The sequence below is a fragment of the Phacochoerus africanus genome, chromosome 3 (assembly GCF_016906955.1).
Source record: "Phacochoerus africanus isolate WHEZ1 chromosome 3, ROS_Pafr_v1, whole genome shotgun sequence".
NCBI classification, from domain to species: Eukaryota; Metazoa; Chordata; class Mammalia; order Artiodactyla; family Suidae; genus Phacochoerus; species Phacochoerus africanus.
The window spans coordinates 75753206-75774505 of NC_062546.1; the positions used below are offsets into that span (position 1 = coordinate 75753206).

Genomic DNA, 21300 nt, shown 5'->3' on the forward strand with positions numbered 1-21300 from the left:
TAGAATGTGATTTTTATTGGCAACTTTATTTAAATTTTCATATTGAATTCAGCCCAGGCATTGGTTTTTTGCATTTCTTTTATCAACTGCTGTCTCTCTGATAAATATGATTCTAGAGCAGATGCATATTATTATAGGAGGTAAGCAGGCTTATTAAAAGGTGAATAAAGCCATCTAACTGGGAAGTGCACTATTATGTTTTTTAAAGATGTTTGGGAGTAAGCCAAGTAAACAATCATGTACTGTAAGCAGAATCTTAAAAAAATAAATACCTTGCTGAATAGGCAACCAATAAGGAAATGATAAGATAAAGGCTGATGTGATCATTTATTGATATGTGGCACCTGGTTGAACTGAAGTCAAATAAAGGGCATGTTCTGTGCTGAGAGAAAGAGGATCTCATATTTTTTTAATGAGCAAAATTATTTTCCTCAAATTATAAAACATGCCTGATTACGGGGAAAAAAAATGCACAGTTTAGGAATAACAAGTCTTGTCATTGAAGACTTTGCATTGTTGTCCGTATTGATCTCTGAGTGTAAATTACATTCACAAAATGAATACCATTTTTTTCCCTCTGATGTAGAACTGTTACAACTTCAGGGGTTTATAGTAAAGGCAACAGTGTTTTTCTTAAATTAACTTTGGCACAACTTTTGACATGTATATTATTCTAGTCATCTTTTAGAGTCTGTAAAACCGAGATCTTGGTGTAAAATGGCAAAAAAAGGAAGCAATGTGGGACTTTAGAGGGATTATTTGTGTTCCAATCTCAGAATAGTTTATAGTGCAGATATTAGATCAGATGATATGGATTCAAGTCCTGGTTTCACAGTTTAAAAGCTTTGGGCTTTGGGATAAGTAATTTATTGTAATGTGATCTTTAGTATTCTCAGCTGTTCAATATACTATCCTTATTGAGTGGCTAGGAGGATCACATAAATCAGGCTTAGCATTGAACTTAGTACAGAGAAAACACTCAATAAATATTACCTATTATTATTGTTTTCAAACCAAAGTATAAAGTTCAGGCTGGAATCTGAAAATAATAATATGATTTTTTTTCTTTTTTTAATTTATTTTTATTGGAGTATAGTTGATTTACAGTGCTATGGCAATTTCTGCTGTACAACATAGTGACCCAGTTTTATATATATATAAATATATATATATGTACATATATATGAAAATTTTCTAATACTATCTGAAACTATAACTTTAAGATAGAGGTATTAGACTCAGAGAGAGAGCTGGGACTAGCTAAGTGGGAAAAAAAACTGAGATTAAACATCAGTTTTAAAAGGCTGCTCTTAATAACATTTGCTTAAGAAATCTTAGATAACTACATTTCATTGTACCATCTACAATGAAATAAAAAAATGCCAATGCTATGAAAAATAAAATACAATTTGGGATGAAATGATAGATCTGCTTGTTACTTTTATTCAGTAAATCTAGTGTGTAAATCAGATTATTGACCTCTAGTCAATAAATCTTGTCCCTAGATGCATTTCATTTTGTGTAATATTCTCAATATTCTTTCAAAGATGAATTTGGCTTGTTTTTACGTATTATATACTTTATCATTGTATGCCACCCTGTTAGCTTTGTAAATATAAATACCAAGGCTGAGAACAAGGTAATTATTGAGAATATATACGGGTCAAATAATCCACCAGGGCACTCCCAAGATCTGAGTTTCTATATTGCTGTAATCATTTACCCATTTTTCAAATCTCCATCTTTTTTTTTGGCATAAACCTAAATAAGTATCTGAAATTCATTTGTCAAAAAAGGAAGAGGCCAAATGTATATGCTCTCTACCAAGCAGAAGAAATAGCAAAAGTTCTATAGAAAACAAATCCTTGCTTGAGTGAGTGCCGCTCCATACCAATAAATCATCTTCCTAACTTTCCCGCCGCTCTTGCTAAAGTTGACCTGTTTCCTCTATTTTAGCTGCCTTCATATCCCTGCTGTTTCTTGGACACTCCAGGCATTCTTATTCCTTCAAAGTCACGTTTCTTCCTCAGATGTCCTTTCACCCAGATAGCAGCATGACTCAATCATTTTCTCTGCCAATTTTCAAGGTTACTTTCTTAATACACCATTTTCAGACTATCCTACTGGAAATGTCCCATCCACACACATTCCCTAGTCCATTCTGTACTTTGTTTCCTACTATATCACTGCTTACCCTCTAATAAACTCTTTAAATTTATTTTTATTTTTTTATTTAATGATTTTTATTTTTTTATTATAGCTGGTTTACAGTGTTCCGTCACTTTTCTACCATACAGCAAGGTGTATACATATACATTCCCAAGGGGGAAGGAGAGTGGGATGGACTGGGAATGTGGGTTTAATAGATGCAAACTATTGCGTTTGGAATGGACAAGCAATAAACTCTTAATTCTTACAGGTGTCTCAAATCGCCACCTGGCCATTAGCATATAAACTAATTTAGAGGAGGGGTTTATGTCTGTTTTATTCACTGATATAAATCTTATGAGCTCAGAATTCATGTTTGTTGAATAAATGACTATGTATATCCTGTCTTAAATTGGGTTTTTCTAGAATTAGAACTTAAATTCACAAGAATTTGAGTACAAGTGGTTTACTGGGGAGATTGCTCCAGAAGTCAGTTATGAGTAGGGAGAGTTGACCATGGAAGGGAAGGAAGAATAGAAACTACATTATTGAACAAGTTACAGCAGGAATGAGATCTGTTCTACCAGGAAGTTCTGTGAGCTAGTGTACATGCTCAGAGGTACCCTAATCATAGGATAGAGCTGAGATATTTATTCATCAACCCCTGTCAGTCATTGGTTTAATAGTGCCCTAGGAAGCACTTTCAGATAAGGGCCAAGCAAATAGTTACATGTGCTTGTAGTTAGAAGTCATTGTCTTAGCATAGATAGGCATGGTAGATACCAAGGATTGTAGATGGGGCACTGACACCATACATTTCAAATCCATAAATCAATAAGACTTCATTACTTTGGAGTTCAAGATCTAGGGATATCCCTATATTTAAGAGACCGCAAAGAGCTCAATATGTCATTTCTCCTCTACTCCCACCATAAAAATTTCCAACTAAACCTTTGATTCAGCATTATATTCATTTTAAAGGGAAAAAAAGTGACAAAAGGGAATCTCGAAGATTGTCTAAATTTTGTAAGGAGCAAGAGGGCATCCTACCACATAATTATATCAGAGTCTAAGATTTGCAAGTATTGGTCATGATCATCTAGCAAAACTATTTTCACTTCTTCCTCTTATCCTTTTTAACTAATTTCCTTACAGCCTGTTATGTGAGTCCTTAAAATGACAGTCTCTATTATCCTGACTTTCCATAATCTGCTCAGATGAAGTGATTTTAACATATGAAAACAAGACATGAGGAGTTCCTGTCATAGCTCAGTGGTTAACGAATCCGACAAGGAACCATGAGGTTGCAGGTTCCATCCCTGGCCTTGCTCAGTGGTTAAGGATCCAGTGTTGCCACGAGCTGTGGTGTAGGTCACAGACATGGCTTGGATCCCATGTTGCTGTGTCTGTGGTGTAGGCCAGTGGCTACAGCTCTGATTAGACCCCTAGCCTTAGAACCTCCACATGCTGTGGGTGTGGCCCTGGAAAAGACAGAAAGACAAAAAAATAAACAAAAAATTAAAAAAAAGAAAAGAAGACACGATATGACAATAGAGACTTTAAGTAGGTTAGCAGAAAGTGAGATTGGCCACCAAACAATGTATTGGTAAAACACATTCTTTCTTCATACATCTTGACCTCCAGACAAAAAGCAATTTTTCTTGTAAGTATTATAAATATACAAACTATGGCTTCTCTAAGGTATTTAGGGTATTGAGAAGAAAATAAAAGAAAATTGTGTTATAGATGCATACTAAATATTCTTATCTATGGTGGAAAACAAAGAAAGGGATAATGAAATATTTTACATGTATTTGAACAGTATTTAAAATAAATGCAAAAGAGGTAAAAGAAAAAATTATGCCACTCAATATTAGCAATACTAAAAAATACAAGAAATACTATAAAGTTAAAAGTATTTATATTTTAGGGTGATTCTCCACGAATTTGTCCATGTGTTATAATGATAAAAATTGACAATATCAAAACTCTGAAAAAACCGAGAGAGTATATTGAATGATGACATGATGTGAATATATGCACATATATGTATGTATATGTGTATGGGTATGTATTTTGGCCTGGTCTATTCGAAGTATGAAGGCAATAAATTATATCAAATATAAATAACCAAATAGAATTTTTAAAAGGGAAAAAATGGTGAGTATTTGAATAGTTTGCTGTAAATTCATTCATTAACACATCTTTGACTCTGACATTCCTAACTAAATTCATTAAGCACTTTCCAGAGTATGTTGGATAGATGTTTTAGATCAATTGCTCAAAAGCAGATATTTTCTTTAAAACATGACTTTGCTGCTAATGTTCTCCCCACAAACAATACCACACCAAAGATAGTCCATTTATTATAATTTATACAGTTAGAAATATTTTTCTACAAAGATGAATCTAGCTGCAAAAAATAATAATAATAAAATGCATAAGAATAATGTCAGAAAACTTTTCTTTAGTTTTGGGACCTAATCCTCCAAGACTTAAAATAGATACAGTTTACTCTGCAGAGGCAAACATAACATAATATAACTATCCATCTAAGAATGTTGGTGCCTGGCAGGAGGCCTTAAAATATATGCTATGGACAAGATAAATGTGTAAAAATTATCAAATATAAAATTGTGATGAATATTACCAAAGAAGGCTCTTCTGCAACAAATATTTACATAAACTGTGGAAGGATTTGTTTTTATTAAAAATATTTATCTTCCTTATTCAAATTGGAAAATAAATCAAAACCTTAAGTACTAAGCTCCAGGAAACTGGTTAGCTAAAGTAAACAAAGATACATCCACAAGATAAATATCATATAGCCATAGAAGTGACATTTATAAAAAATTTTACTGAGCTAAGAAATGATTTCCACATAATTTTTAGTGAAGTGTGCAATGCACAAAATTTTATTTTTACTTATTTTTATAGTTAGAAAAACATAGTGGAGTTGATTTCTCTGTTGTATGGCCATGAGCTATTTGTTTCTACTTTTCTATATTACATTGACTTAAATTTCCATGAAGAGTATATATTATATAATTTCTTAAAATGCTGTTATCCGTGAAATATAAGAATAGTTCAGATTTGAAAAGTTTTATAGACCCGGTAATTTAAAATATACACAAATAATAAAATTAAAGTGCATTTTTGTTTTAAAAAAACTCAGTGTTCTTGTAACCTTTCAAATTTTCAGATGCGTAATGTAAATTCCCACAGAATTTAGGTGTCTTATATGAATCTAATGTTTATGTGTGACCCTGAGCAAGTTACAAATGCTTGGGCCTTGCCTGTAATATGAATAGGATTCCACAAAAAGTTACAGTAAAATCATTTATTCCCTTAAAACAGTAAGACGTTAAGTTTGAAGGACCTAAAGCAGTACCTGCAATGCAGCAGTCTTGTAAATAAATATCACTTTTCTTCTTCCTAAATTCACATAGTTTGTTAATGTAAAGTAAATATTATAATTCACATATTCTGAATTTTTATTTACTATTTATTTTTACTTAATAATTTCATCTACTATTTACTTACTATTATAAGTAGTTAATAATCATTATTATTTCTTAATTATCACTAGTAACTACTTATGAAGCCAGGTTTCATTTCAGTGCTGTGTATATTTTCCTTCAATTTTTAGTCTTCAGGAAACTGAGGCACAAAGAAGAGTAATAATTACCCTAGGATGCACATGAGTAGAATCCAGCATTAAGATTCAAATCAAGTTCTGACTTTAATGCTCCAGGTCTTTCTATCATATGTGACTCATTGCTCCCACCAAATTAGGGTGTAATGTTGTTCATCGAAAAACATAAAGTAAATTGAGCAATTGTCTGGTGACTATTATCAATAGGGTCAGAGCAACTAGACAAATGTAATACACTGTGTATTAAAAAATATTTGGTAGACTCACTTTTTAATTGCTCCAAATTACTTTTACTTTGCTTTTAAAATAAAGCATAGAATCAATATTTGTAAAAAATGTGGGAAGGGGCTTATTTTGTTTTTCTCTTAAGCTTCATGAGGGAATTGGTAGACCATGACAACCAGGATCTCTAACAGAGGCTTAAGAAAGACTAAGAAGAAGGACACCCTACCTATAACTTTGTATTGTGGAGATTAGGGTTCTTCTTCATCAGTGAATCACAAATGCAAATTTATTTGTACAATATTACCACACAATCTGTCAAGACTACAGGTTGTCGAAAAGAGAATGATGAGTGGAATAGCAGGGGTTTGGCAGAAGACATATAGAGTGTGTTGGCAAAAGATGAAATAATAACTACTTCCCGCCATTTCCCAACCAAAAAGTTACAAGACAAATTTCTAAATAAGGAAAAAAAAATCACAAATTCTTGTCAAGTGCAATAGATGGAATTATAGGATGTAATATGACACCTCCTAAAACTGCATAATGTGAATTTCAGAAAATTTCCACTGAAAATTACATTTCATTGATATACAGTTTAAAAATATTATGGGAGCTTCTAGAGAGCTAGCTTATTATAGATTCACCTCTTTATAAAGAAAATGTCATTATTAATTTGTTTTACTTTATAAGCCTTTCTTTTTTCTACCTGGAAGAATAATGTAAAGCTTAAAAAAAATTAAATATTCAAAAGCAAAACAGAAGTAGGAGACAAGCTACAGCTGGCATTGTTATTCTCAACTGCTAGGGCTTCCACATGTTATATCTACATCCCCTAGAAGAACAGATTGTATATGTGAGTGCTCATTGAAGAATATTACCCTAATTGATGAGAAGTAACATGAAATTAATTTTAAGATCCACCAAACATTTCACAATGCAAGGCAACCTACAGCTTTATAGATAATATCACTAAATGCAATAATCATGTACATCATGTAAAGAATATGCTCAGTAAAAGGTGTACCATCTCCCACCTTCATGGAAGCCTGGGTTTGCAAATCACTTTTAAATATAGACTCATTCTGAGACTTCTTGTGGAGAGACTGCATTTCCCAGGTGAATATCAACCAATAAAATACCTTGGAATTATGTAAATCAGCACACTCTGATAAGAATATAAATATTAGGAGCCCATATTATTTCCGCGCAAAATACAGTATGGCATTTTCATTAATCAGGACACGTGTGTAAATGACAGAAATTCAACAGAAATCAGTGGGAAAATAAATTTTCTGCCTCAATTCCAAGAAGTGGATGGAGTTGACTTCGGATGCAATTGGGATCTAACTATTCACATAGAGTCATAAGAGCCTTATCTTCTTTTGTTCCAGTTTTAAACTAGTCCTTACCTTGTTTTCTGAGATGGGTAATTTCTATGTAGTATTTCTTTTCAGGATAGGCAATGCATATAAAACAAGTGCCAATAGTATTGTAGTATACTTTACATAGAGTTTGATAGTCCCTCACCCCACTTTCCTGGGAGGATAAAATTTGTCTGAGTATCTACAGTTCATATGGAGCATATTAAGCAAAGAAAACAAGTTTTCAAATACTACATTTGGTTTCTCTACATTTAAAATACAAAAAAATGAAATACAGTATTATTCCAATGCTGTTTAACAGTATGAATTAATAGAAAACACTACATATTTTATTTTTTAAATTATTCTAGAGAATTATAATTTGGAATTATATATGTTCTTTTCTAGAATTATCCTTTTGGGGACCAGTAATTTTCAATCTTGGCTGGTCATTGGAATCACCTATCCTGCTTTAGTAAAAATTTTGATGTTTGTGTTCCACCCCAGATTTTATTGATATGGGATATGGCCTGGGGAAAGGGATTTGTAAAAGTTACCTAGATGATGTTAATGTTTAGCCAATTTGAGAATTGCTGTTTTACAACTTGTCAAAAAAATATTTTTTTTTCTCAAGTGATATTTTAAATGAAGGACAAGTCTATATAGTTTATATAGTTCATAATTGTAATTTTTATAAGCAGTGTCATGGATCAAAAGTTAAATAACTTGGAAACATAAAATTCATAAGGCAATTAACCTTTCCATGTTACTGTTTCTGCCTACCCCAAATGGAAATCTTAGCAATGAACTGTAACTTGGTCTTGTTAAGAAATAAGTTCAGATCTCTTTCAAACACGAAATATGATACAAATGTTTAAACATAGAAAAAAAGTATAAACAGGGTTTGGGGGAAAAATCTTAAAAACACATTTTATTGATATGCAGTACAATTGTTAACCTTTTGTAGTCATGGACAAAGTTGTAGTGTTAGGCCACATGGTCTATTTGTCTGATCCAGTCTGATCTTATATTCCTCAAAATTTAAACAATATTTAAAATAATTAAAGCAACATATAGTAATAAATAAGACTAATGTTACCTAGAATAGTAGTATCAGAGTTTAATTACCAAAATGAAATAACCATCTAAATAATTCAGCATCAAATCCTGTATTTTTAAGGGTTATTATTTAAATTTCAATCACCTTAACACATTTCTTGATTGAGATGTACAGAATGCTGTATTAGAACTTCTGTAGATTTTAAAACAATTTTTAAATCTGAAGTGAGGTATAATACAGGCAAAAAGGATATATTACAAAACAGTACTCAACCCTGTGACAAAAGTTAGGTTTTAACATCATTAGCAAACAGGCAAATAGGCAAGCAGGATGGAAGGTGGGAAGGGAAATCCCCGCCTTATATATATAAATACATGTATTAGTAGAAAAATCCGTCTGAAGTTTATTCTGAAAATTTCTACAGAAATGTAAATATCCCCAGTGCAGGACCTGGATATAAATTTCTCCTTTGCCATTTAAGACTTTTGTAAAATTGGAAAATCACTTAAACTCTTTGAGACTTATTTTTCTCATTTATTTAAATACATGCAATAATACTTCTTAGGGATGTTATAAAGATTGAGTTTATCATGTTTGTGAAAATGCTTACCCAAGAGGTGGGCTATATCTTTAATACATGATCATTACTTAATTTTCATAATTCAACCTAAATCACTTTTGTTTTCATAATCTTATTTGAATTTGAATTTTATAAGATGCATTTTGAAGTAAAGAGTAGCAACCACCACCAAAGAGCTTAACTTCTCCTTTAGTTAATTTATTTTACTAATTGGAGTCACTAAACTCTTCATTGTCAATGTCTAATATGGCTGAGAGTAAGTAGTCGATCTAAGTATATGAAAGGAAAATTTTTCCTAAGTTGTGCATTGAAATTTGTACTCTTATTTTTTTAAGTGTTTGAATTTATACTGTCTTGATGCTTTCAACCATTTTTCTTCAGTTTGTTTCATCGACCAAGGATGGTGTTATAACTTGGAGAGCTTTTTAGAATTCCAGAAATACTCAACCACAATCTCCATTTTAGCAAAATCCTTAACAAATTAATATATACGCACATTAAAGTTTAGGAAGCACTACAGTAGATTATAAAGTTGGATATTACTCTCATGAAAATCTAAAAATATATTGCCTAAATTTTGAATACTTATTGCATGCATTCTGATCCTGGATCTTATGGACACAGATTTTTTGTAAAGAACATTAAATCAATAAAAGCATACTTTTTTATATCAGTTGTGCCATTTAATGGTATTGTCAACTTAAAAAATATGCACAACTTTAAAGATGAGAGTTAAGTTTTTTGGGGGGGCAAGATGAGGACCATAGCCTGGGAGATGGCATTTCAGAGAGCTCAGAGATACTGCTCCAAAGAGGTAGCAGGAAAGGTTGGTATATATGTTATTTTGGTGAAGGGGAAAGGCACATGCAATCATGCACACATTTTACAGAAGTTTGCTGCTGGTCTTGTGAAGGTTACTACTAGTCACAAAGAGCAGACGTCACCATGAAGGATTTTAGTGCTTTTCTAGATATGAGGAGATGCAAGAATCAGGCTCATAAAATCTTCTACTGAAAATATCTGTCTGAAAACCCATTCTGCCAGTTTTTCCGGAGCACAGAATGCCTTCTAATCTCCACCCTGAGCTCCTTTAGGAGATGTTAAGGGTCAGCAGTTACAGTGGCTCGTGATTCAACCTATGTGGAGGCAGATGGCAAGTGCCAAACTCCAGTTCACAGTAGTGAAAATGCATCAAGTTCTTAAACTTCAGAGTATTTGTTTTGTCATTTGTAAGGCAAAGGGCTTGTTAATACATTTCCTGATGTTCAGTGGGATTATTTAGAGGTCCAAATCAGATGGCATCTGAAGAATTTTCAAAGTTTGTAATGTTTGGTACTATTATAACCTGTGAGTTTAGATCAGTTTACCCTAGGTAGATTTTGAGTAAGAACTTCTAAGGAAGACAAGATAACAACTGCAGAGTTTGTTAATGACCATTTCGTTTTGCTTCTTTATAGTAGAAATAGAAGATGACTTAGATAGTGTTCTAGAGAGAAGAGTAGTTTTCTATAATTTTGATCTTTATTTTTATTGATTAATTTGTGTAGACTTTGAGTGAGTGGTTGCTTTGTAATTAGCTCAAGATAAAAGAATGGCTGATAAGATAAAACAAGACAGAAAGATGAATTTTATTCTGCACTTGCATTCAGTTTTTCCTACGAATTCATCTCAGTTAGTAAACTGGCTTAAGATCTGAGGAAATATCGGATCCCCTGGATTCGGCATGGCAGTGCAGAAGTTGTGAGGGATGTCTTTATGGAAGCCAACAATGCAAATTCTGATTCTTTCCATTACAGATAAAAAGACTTGTGGCCCTCATGAATTCCAGTGTAAAAACAACAACTGTATTCCAGATCATTGGCGATGTGATAGCCAAAATGACTGCAGTGATAATTCAGATGAAGAAAACTGTAGTAAGTAACTCTTGCCTGAGAACATTGCGAGCTTGACAGTGTATTCAATAAGCAGGATAGCAATTTTTAGTTAAGGTATGAATTTGAACCTATCTGTCCTGCAGCTTACATTTTTATAGATATATTCACATTTGAACAAGAATATTCAGACTAAATTGACTTGAATCTCAAATGGTAGAATTATTGAAATGCTCATCCTGGGAGTTATTTTCTTAAAGGTATCAGAATTGGTATGAAAGTATCATGAGATTTTAATGCAACCCATTAGTATGTAATGAAGGAAGCCATTGATGCAAGTTCATACAAAGAGCTGAATGATGTGGAGACAGTGCAAAACATATCATTCTTTAACGGATGGTATTCATTTTATTTCAGTCTCAAATCGTTTTACACTACAAATTCACCCATGAGCATCTTTCAGTGAAATATCATTTATTCTCTCTGGAGTGGTGAACACCATAGGTATTCAGTATGCTTTTCTATGAAAATAGAGTAAATCTATTATGATCTGCCTCCTGCATTTTTATGTAATAAATTTAAAAAAACAAAAATTTTATTTTCTAAAAATATGACAATATGTAAAATTGTAATAGTATCACTGTATTCTAGCATTAATTTTGATATATTTCTCACCAGCATTTTCTTACACTGCTGTTTAAAAAAAGAGGCTATGTAATCATTTTCAAAATAAGATAATCAAATTCAATTTATTAAATATTTGAATTCTGCTGCTTCCAAATGGGATTTGATGATAACAATAATGTCTACTCTTTTATATTGGACTTGGAGCATTCATTTTCCAAAATTCAGCAGACAAAATAGTAATTGTTAAATTAAAGCATACAATTAATAGAGTCACAGCTTCAATAAACCACTTGGATATTTAGTTTACAAAATATCAACTAATATTTTGCATAACTTTCAAAATTGAATGTGAGAGTGGGATAGGCCGGTAGTTGGGATTAGTAGATGAAAATTATTACATTTAGAATGGATAAACCATATGGTCCTACTGCATAGGCCAGGGGACTCAATCCAATCTCCTGGGATAGACCATGATATAAAATAACATAAAAAAGAATATATATAAGTATATGACTGAGTCACTTTGCTATACAGCAGAAATTGGCACAACTATACTATACTTTAATTAAAAATAATAAATATACTGTATTTATTTACATTTATTTAGTATATATATTTACTATATTTATATATAATAGAGTGTATTTATTATTTATATACATTTATATTTATTTGTATAAATACATACATTTATATTTATTTGTATAAATACATACATTTATATTTATTTATATAAATACATACATTTATATTTACCATATATTAATAAATTTACTATAATTATATATAAATATATTTACTGTATTATTTATATTTATTTAGTATTTAATAGTATTTATATTTTTTAGTATTTAATAGTATGTAAATATACTATAATTTAAAAAATGTAATCTGACTAGTGTTTGAGAATCAGGCACATTGTTTGAAATCTCTGAATCATTAGGATTATGAAGTACTTTGAATACAGAAACCTATCCTACTCCATCTTCACATAGATATCTCCCAGCTGATCATAGGTTTTAGAAAGGTAAAGAGAATTGCAGTCATTAGTGTATTCTAGATTCATTTAATCTGTAATCTTTAAACATTTATATGGTGGGATCTCAGATTCTGTCCAGTAATTAAAATAAAAATCTAAGGGGGTGAAGATTGTAGGAATAGAGGAGTAAATACCAAAAAATATATATACTTTCTAATTATTTTATTTGTATTTTAGAGCTTAAATTTGTAGATAATTACTTAGCTTAGCTTTTGATACCTTCATTGATAATTATCAATAATACACCTGAAGGATATTGAAAACAAGAGAGGGTAGGTGGGAAGGCAACACTGGTGACTCATATCTTGGAAGACCCTTTATTCAAGTGGTAATTGAAATTGTAGAAATTAGGCTGCTCCTTTAATGAGAAATGAAGGAGAAGAGAAAGCGTTGAGAGAGCCAGATGCTGAGTTCCTGGAGTTTCCCAAGTGGCTGAAAATCATTTTGCTGGCATGGCCTAAAAGTTGTCTTTTAATACAAGGAAGCGAGCAGAAGGAACACTGCCTCTCACTTGTCACTGTGGAAACTTTGTGATAAATCATTATAGCCACAGAGCCCTTCAGAAAAAACAAGGGAATTGACTGCAGGATCAAGCACTGCAGTATAAAATACCCAATTATGTGTGGATTGCTTTTAGTTCCTACTCATTCTGACATTGTGGCTAAGCCAATATTGATGAATTTGCAGGGGAGAAATGACAGTGAACAAGAAGGAAGCATATTATAGTTGTGATGGGGAAGAATAGAAGGCATGCAGAGGACAAGTATCAGAGTGGATAACATGTTACACATGTAAAAATACGTAAGGGTAAGGAACAAGGGTCTAGAAAATTGAGAGGTGTTTAAAGATACTATCTTGACTAGACCAGAAGAAATGGGAAGATTTAAACATTGAAAAGGCTAGCAGTTCTACATAGATAGAAGTTGAGTCTCTGAAGAATGAGAAAAAAAATACAGTGTATCTATAGAGAGCACCAATGGATTAATCGTAGAGAAGTCAGCCTTAGAAAAAATAACTATGATCTATGAAAATGCTTCAAGATATTTGCCATATCTTTGTCTATTGAAACTATTATAATAATTTGTATATAATTGCAACAAAGCTATTATAATTATATACATATAATTACATAGCAATTATTATATATTACATATATAACATAATTACATGTAATTATAATATATACATAGATAATGACAGTATATCCAAAAAGGCAGTGGTATATTGTTGTATTTTATAAATATCATTAGTCAGTTATACCCATTTTAGTGCACATTTGTTATTTATTGTCCATTCTTATTAAGTAGTGAAACATCCCAGAGGTAGTAAATCAACCTTATACAATAGAGACACATTTTTTTTTACAGTCCCATATATTATGACCCAATATTCACTTGCATTCCATTGCCTCACTTATTTCTTTATCATATTTATCAGTGTTCCTATTCAAATATCTGGAGATGGTCTAAGGAGTAGGGCTATGTCCCAGTGTCTCGCATAGTGCCTGACACATATTTATAGCATTAACAAATACTATGAATATTTTTATTTATACAACTGCTTTTTGACTTGTTTATGAATCTTATATAATGAATTGACTTTTTAAATTGTTTTGGAAATATTCCAGGCATAGATATGGGAAGAGTTGGAATAGCAGTGGAGCAGTTAACTGTCAGCTATGTTTTAGTTTAATATGCTTCCTACTTTTTTTATATTTACATGGGATAATTAGTCCATTGTCATTTCATCATCTGATGATGATCATTTCCCTTGCTTAGTGTTCGGCAGGAACACTTTGCTTCAGCAAGGATTTCTGCTCTTAACAATAAGAAAATTTCATTGTTATTGGAGTTGTGTTGTACTCTGGATCAAAGGTTTGGAAATATTTGAGAAATCTCAATATCTGTACTATTTTCATCAGCAACAAACATAATATATATGCCATCTATGCCTTGTAAGTAATTTATGTGCAAAGAAACTATTTCATATCTTTTCAATATTAAAAAGTAACTAGCATTCCAGGACTTCCTGTCGTGGCTCAGTGGTTAAAGAATCCAACTAGGAACCATGAGGTTGTGGGTTCGATCCCTGGCCCCGCTCAGTGGGTTAAGGATCCGGCACTGCTGTGATCTGTGGTGTAGGTCACAGATGCAGCTCTGATCTGCTGTTGCTGTGGCTCTGGCGTAGGCTGGCGGCTACAGCTCCAATTTGACCCCTAGCCTGGTAATCTCCATATGCCGTGGGTGTGGCTCTAGAGAAGACATAAAACAAAAACAAAACAACAACAAAAAGTAACTGGCATTCCAAGATATTGAAAATTACCATTATAGTTACCAAAGGGTTTAGTGGGGGGATTGAGGGAGGAGATAATTTAGGAGTTTGGGATTAATTTATTCACACTATTACATATAAAATAGTTAAACAACAAGGACAGTGAAAAGAATCTGTATACGTATATATATAACTGAATCACTTTACTGTATACTTGAAACTAACACAACATTGTAAATTAACTATACTTTAATAAAAAATAAAATAAAAATACCAAATAATTTGATCAACTAGATCAAAGTTTATGTAGAAAGACAAGCTGCATCTGCCTTATTTGAATTTCTATTACTTTCACTCTGAATTTATATCAGAAGATTATTTGTATAGCATGTCAGTTATACTAATTGTATTCTAAAAATTCTCCTCAGATGCTCACACCCACATTGATACTGCTTTTGAACTTATCACCAAGGGTTTATGATAATACACTTGGTGGAGAAATAGGAGTCTAGAAGTTTTTTGCTCTGCCACTAACTCTGTGGCTTTGAAAGTTAATTTTCTGAATATAGGTTGGATTTTGTGCAATACAGTTCCCAAAGCTCCTTTCAGTCTGAGATGGTATGTTTTTTCTTTCACTAACATTGAAGGAAGTAACCAGTTTATAGCATGCCCCTATTTTTTAATACTTATTATAGAATCCAGATAAGCTTTCTGAAACCTGCCCTGGAAAGACTTCTTGGTTATCAGTCTAACATGTTTAGATGAGGTTTATGGAAAACCTGGTTAATTGTTCATGTTTGGGATACCCTATCTACTTTAGATCTGGAGAATACATACTATCAGACCAAGTTAGTGTAGGAAAAACGTTTAGAAATACTAGATAAGATGTTATGTTCAAATTTTCTTTCCAGATGGGTTATCTTTCAGGTATAGTCACGTTTTTGTTCTTTTTCACACACAAAAATGCTAACTACCATGCCAATGTCTAAAAACTGGTGTTTTCTTTATCTTGAAAGATAAGATAAACAATAAAAGACCATAATCACTTAAAACTTTCTCTCATAACTAAATTATGTTTTCCTCAAGAGAGAATTTCTTTTTGAGATAACTAGTGGCAAAAGATTCTGAGGCATATAGCTATCCCATTCCTTGATGGCATTTGCATAGGTATAAATAATTCAGGATTATTATTCAGGAGAAGATTTGATGACATTTTTAAAAATATGGTTAAAACATATTTCCACGTGTACAGAAAAAAGCTTTTCCCAGCATATCTCAAATTTCTTCTATCCCCATATTGGAAGAGAATAATTAATGTTAAGACAAGTCTCTGTAAATCAAATGTTCTGTGAAATTATTGGGCAAATGCCTTGAACTACTGCCTGCACAACTTTTTATAGCCTTGTGTCAACAGCATCCAGCCCTCCCCCAGGAGAGTGTGTAAAAGCCTGTGAAGTTATTGCTGTTTAGCATGTGATGAATACACTTGCTCTTAATTAGAAGAAAGACAAGTTAGAATATTAAAGGAAGAATTATCCTGCCTGGGTACTCTGAAATCTATCAAATTAAATGATTCTACTGCTGTTTATTTAAAACATATCAGTATATATGGCTTAAGTGTTCTTTATTATTTAATGAAAATATTGTAATTTTATTTGCCATCTTAGATAAATTGAGCATTAATTAATTTTATTATAATTTATTTTCCCTGAGAATAAAGCAATGTGTCTGCAAATAAGAGGGTGAACTGGCTTCAGTATGGAGGGATAAAAAGAGAAAACTAGTTTTCTTTTATTATTATTATAAAATGAAATAGATATTGCCAGCCATGTGCCTTGGACAATAAACTTGACTTTTCAGGGTGTTAATGTTTATCTCTGAAATATGTGAGCACTTATTACTTCCTCAGTAGTATGGGAGGCAATGAAATGGCCTCCTAGTAGAAGTACAGGCCCTGATATCAGGCTATGTTCAAGTTCAATACTACCTCTTCTGTCTGCTGGGTGATTTGGAGTGAATTTCTTATCCTCTCTGTACCTCAATTTACTCATCTAAAAAGGGGTCCAACAATACCTTATGGGGTTGTTAGGATTAACTGATAAGCTAATTCAAGTGTGTGACATTAATTTCACCTAGTGCCCAACAACAAATAATTAGCTGATAGTTATTGTTATAGTTAGTAATATTACTATTAATAAAGTTATTTTCTAAATTAAAGCATAATATATGTAAATATGGTTCAAAGTCAAAAAGAGAAACTGCTCTTGTCATACCCTCTAAACAAAGGAGTATTGAAAAATGAGGGGGCTCATGTAGTTAGTGGCTCTTTTTCATTCTAATGATAAGCATCTTATCCTATTTATAGCCTGGAGTTAACATGTTAAAATAAACTCCCAGAGCAGAACAAAATGGTTCCATCCATATTACACTTTTCACAGTTCTCCCAGTTTTCAGAAGGGTATCTTTATATAGCAATGTAGGAGCATTCATGATACCAAACATTCAAGACATTACCTTCTAGCTGGAAAGCAAGTGACTGTGTAGAGCAATATTCAAAGGCAGGCTGAATTATTCACAAGCTTTGTGTAGAAAATTTTGCTTAAAATGAATGTTCCTTAAATTTAATTTGTTATCTATAACTTTTTCACCCAAAAAAGAATATTATTGTGTGTGAGACAGCTGTAAATATAGTTAATGAGTAGGGGAAAACAAGAAGAGGGTCTCACATCATGTCAGATATAAGTTCTGTTTAGAGAACCCAAATTGAACAAGAGATGATGCCTGGCGGTCATAATGATTACTTATAGGAAAAGATTTCTGAAATCCCACTTTATTGTCCAGATGAAACATACGAGTTATGCCAAATAGCAGGTCACACTATTTGGCTTATGTCCTATGTGGAAAATGATGAAGCATAATTAAATTAACAACTGGCAAATTATCTAAAATGGCAGGTAAATAATGTAGAGCATAAGCAAACAATTGCCTAAACAAATAGGGAAATTTCAAAAGAGTCTCCTTCTGCCTCTTTACCCACACAGTCATGGCCAATAATACCCCATAAGCCCCTTTGGTTCTATGATCTCTGGATTTTCTAGGCACAAAATTGAAGAATTAGGAAGTCATTAGAATACATAAAAAGTAATTGAAGAATTAGGAAATAGTTAGAATACAGAACCAAAGTCTGAACTCTCCAGTTAATAAACAGCCCTGTGGGTACAATGACTAACAAAATGTCTTACTTACTTGAAGTAAATACATTAAATGACCTGGAATTCCAACTTGAAAAGATTGTTGTTTATACTTTAGCATATAGATTTTTTGTGCTTTTTATTTTGCTTTGATACTGTATTTTTATTAAACAGTAGCCTATTTATCTTTTGCCTTTTTTCAATTTGTTTCTATAATGCCACTTCCTATTCATGACTTTAAAAATAAATATGAAAAATCACTATATCATTTGCCATAGATGCTTGATGAAACATTTTTCGAAACATGTTATTTGTTCTACTTGGCTAACGTCTTTTTTCTTAATGCTACCTCATGTTGTATGTTGTATAAAATTTAAAATACACTTGCATGTAATGGAATAACCCTGTGCTATTTTTCTGTCCCCAGAGCCACAAACCTGTACATTGAAAGATTTTCTCTGTGCCAATGGGGACTGTGTGTCTTCAAGGTTTTGGTGTGATGGAGATTTTGATTGTGCAGATGGCTCTGATGAGGTAGGCATCTTTGCAAAATCAAACACAAAATAAAGAAGTTCTTGAAAACTGCACTCATAATTATTACTCAATCCAGTGAGCATGACAGGGACAGCTCTGAATGCACTTTGCTCCTGACACCCTGAGATAAGTACTATATCTAAGCACTGTGCTACACACGCTCAGCACAGAGAATAGTTCTTGTGCTACTATTGACAGTTAATTTTATAGTCTGTTTTATCTCAAGTAGTGAATGGCTGGGTTGGGAATAGGATGTTTGGAAACTCTATTCCCAATAGCTGATGCCCTTGCCATCTCTGAATTTGTTCATAAACTTGCTGCAGTATTTATGGTCAGGACTAATATTTTTTATGTATTTTAAACAGTTTCTTCTCCCCAGTCTCTTTCTTCAGGAGATATAGTCTTGTAAACTGGGATATGGGTCATCAATTTTCATGAAACTACAGGTTTAAATTTGCTTAGATTGTGAATCACAATCCATTTATAATAAGCTCCATGTACACATAGGTGAAAAAGTTTAGAATTTCTTGGGACAATTCTCTAATCTTAGATTGTGCTAACATTTATAATACCTCACACAATTCATTATTTATGCATAGGTGTATTCAGATATTGATAACTACATGATGCTTTCAAACTAACATGTGACACAATGTTATATTTTTTTTCTCACTCAAATCTAAAATGATCATGAGCCCTCACTTTGCAGTAGCAGGAAAGTCCAGTTAATAGTCACTTTTCATGATGTTCTCTGTGAATGATTTCCCACATGAATATCATAAATACAGCACTTGTACAATCAAGTCCAGTCAAAGATTAAGGAGAAATGAGTCTTTGGTCCTCAGTGGCTGCCATGGCTCCTTCTGGTGCACAGTGACTCCCTTGACCTCTGCTGCTCTGACTGACACGAATATGTACTTGCCTTCAAGAAGGACCTCCCACTGATTATAGGTTTGGCAACAGAGGCACTTCCCTCTTCTCTAGAGGTTTCTGTGTTTTGGGTCCAGCTTCTTTAGGTATTTACTGATCTACTGATAACCTTCCTCTTTGGAGATATTTTAGGTCTCATTAATTATAGAACCCAGACAAACTAGATCTTTCCCAGTCTTCAGGTGTTCTTATCAAAATTGGACAATTATCCATTCTTTCACTATCATGGAAGAGTTTCCAAATCATATTCAAGATTTTGGAAACCAAGACATTTAATTTCTCACCTGAAGGCAAGAACACATAAACCTTGAGGTTGCAAAGGTCTCTCAGGAGAAGATGAAAAATCTATTACTTCTATTCATGAGGCTATTTACAAGTCAAAACAAAATTTTAAATATCCACAAGAAAGTTAAAGTTTTACACTGCCCAACTCCATATTTGCTTAGTATATATTTATTCAAAATTTTATTAAATTTTTCCTATTCAGGAAAATACATTTTATGTAAATTCATTTATACCATGAAAAAATTTTTTTTCTTTTAAAAATGTGTTCCACCAGCCCTGTGTAAGTGTGAAACATCAAGAGTTAGGGATATATTGCTTAAAGCTTGTGATTTCATCTTGCATGTTTTCACTAAATGTCCAACATACAGAAACAGAATCGAACATTTATTTTCCAAAATCTTATTCTCAAAATATTACTGATCTGAAAACATACATCCTTATCATTTCTCTTGTGCCCGAAGTTCATGGACATAGTTCTTTGATGGCTGAATGTATCTCCTGTAACCAGACATTTTTATGATAATGTCCCTAAGGAATAAAATTAACTCCCTTAAAGGTGGTCTTTCTCTACATTTCAGACATTTGGTACAGTCTGTGTTTAATGAAGTGCTAACACTATAAGCAATTGATTTATGTTTCCTTTCTAAAAGCTAGAATAATAGGTTACATTGACAAAAAACTTAAGTGGGCTGAACAAATCGCTAGAAAGCAGAATTACATATAGTATATTCTCATATTAGGAACAAAAGAGAAAATTGTGAGGAATCCTTTTTGTATGAATGTTAACTCAATTAGTTTGTTAATATCCAGCCAAGGCAATAAAAAAGAAACCCAAAACTTGGATCAGTGTAATTATGTATCGAGTGAGTGCCATACACAGAGAAGAACTTTTTAAAGTGACTTTAAAATATAGTATTTGGCTTCTTCATTCAGTATAATATTTTGTAAAGACAAAAGAAATGCTAAGGAATCTTAAATTGTACTCATACATGTATTATTAATAATAACATTGGTTTTGCTAATTTCAAATTCATATATCTTGAGAGTAGGAAAACAAAAATTTAAAGGAAAAGAAATGAGATCCAAATCTAGAAACAATGAAAGTAAATAAAAATCCTATAATTATATTCAAAAGTATCAGTATGAGATCTCGATTTATTTTTCTCTTTTTAAAAATATGTATTCTTAGCAACACCACTGAAAAAATCCTAAAATGTATTACATCTCAGCTGTAAAGACAATCCCTAGCATTCACATAATGGCCTCTAAATACCATTTAACAATTAACTGAATCAAAAGTCCCCTGATAAATGTTTAATTCTAGGCCTGGGAATGGAAATTGACAAAATGAGCCACTAACATCTTGTCAAGCCAGAAAACAAAACTATTAGGACAGTATCCAGAGTATGTAGGACCAAAATTCAAGGGTTTCCACTAACAAAAGGGACAATTTGAGCATCAGTAAGAAAAAAGTATGACTGTAATATATTGAAATACAATAAGCATATAAAATATATGAGTTC

At 32.3% G+C, this 21300-nt stretch overlaps 1 protein-coding gene across 1 annotated transcript in view; it reads left to right on the top strand.

The window, feature by feature from the left end:
- Positions 1–21300, top strand: part of LRP1B (LDL receptor related protein 1B) — a 1901444-nt gene that overhangs the window by 1740744 nt on the left and 139400 nt on the right. Inside the window, exons 67-68 of the mRNA XM_047772014.1 lie at positions 10826–10942; positions 18456–18562. Of these exons, the coding sequence (XP_047627970.1) occupies positions 10826–10942; positions 18456–18562 (224 nt within the window). The remainder of the gene's footprint in view (positions 1–10825; positions 10943–18455; positions 18563–21300) is intronic.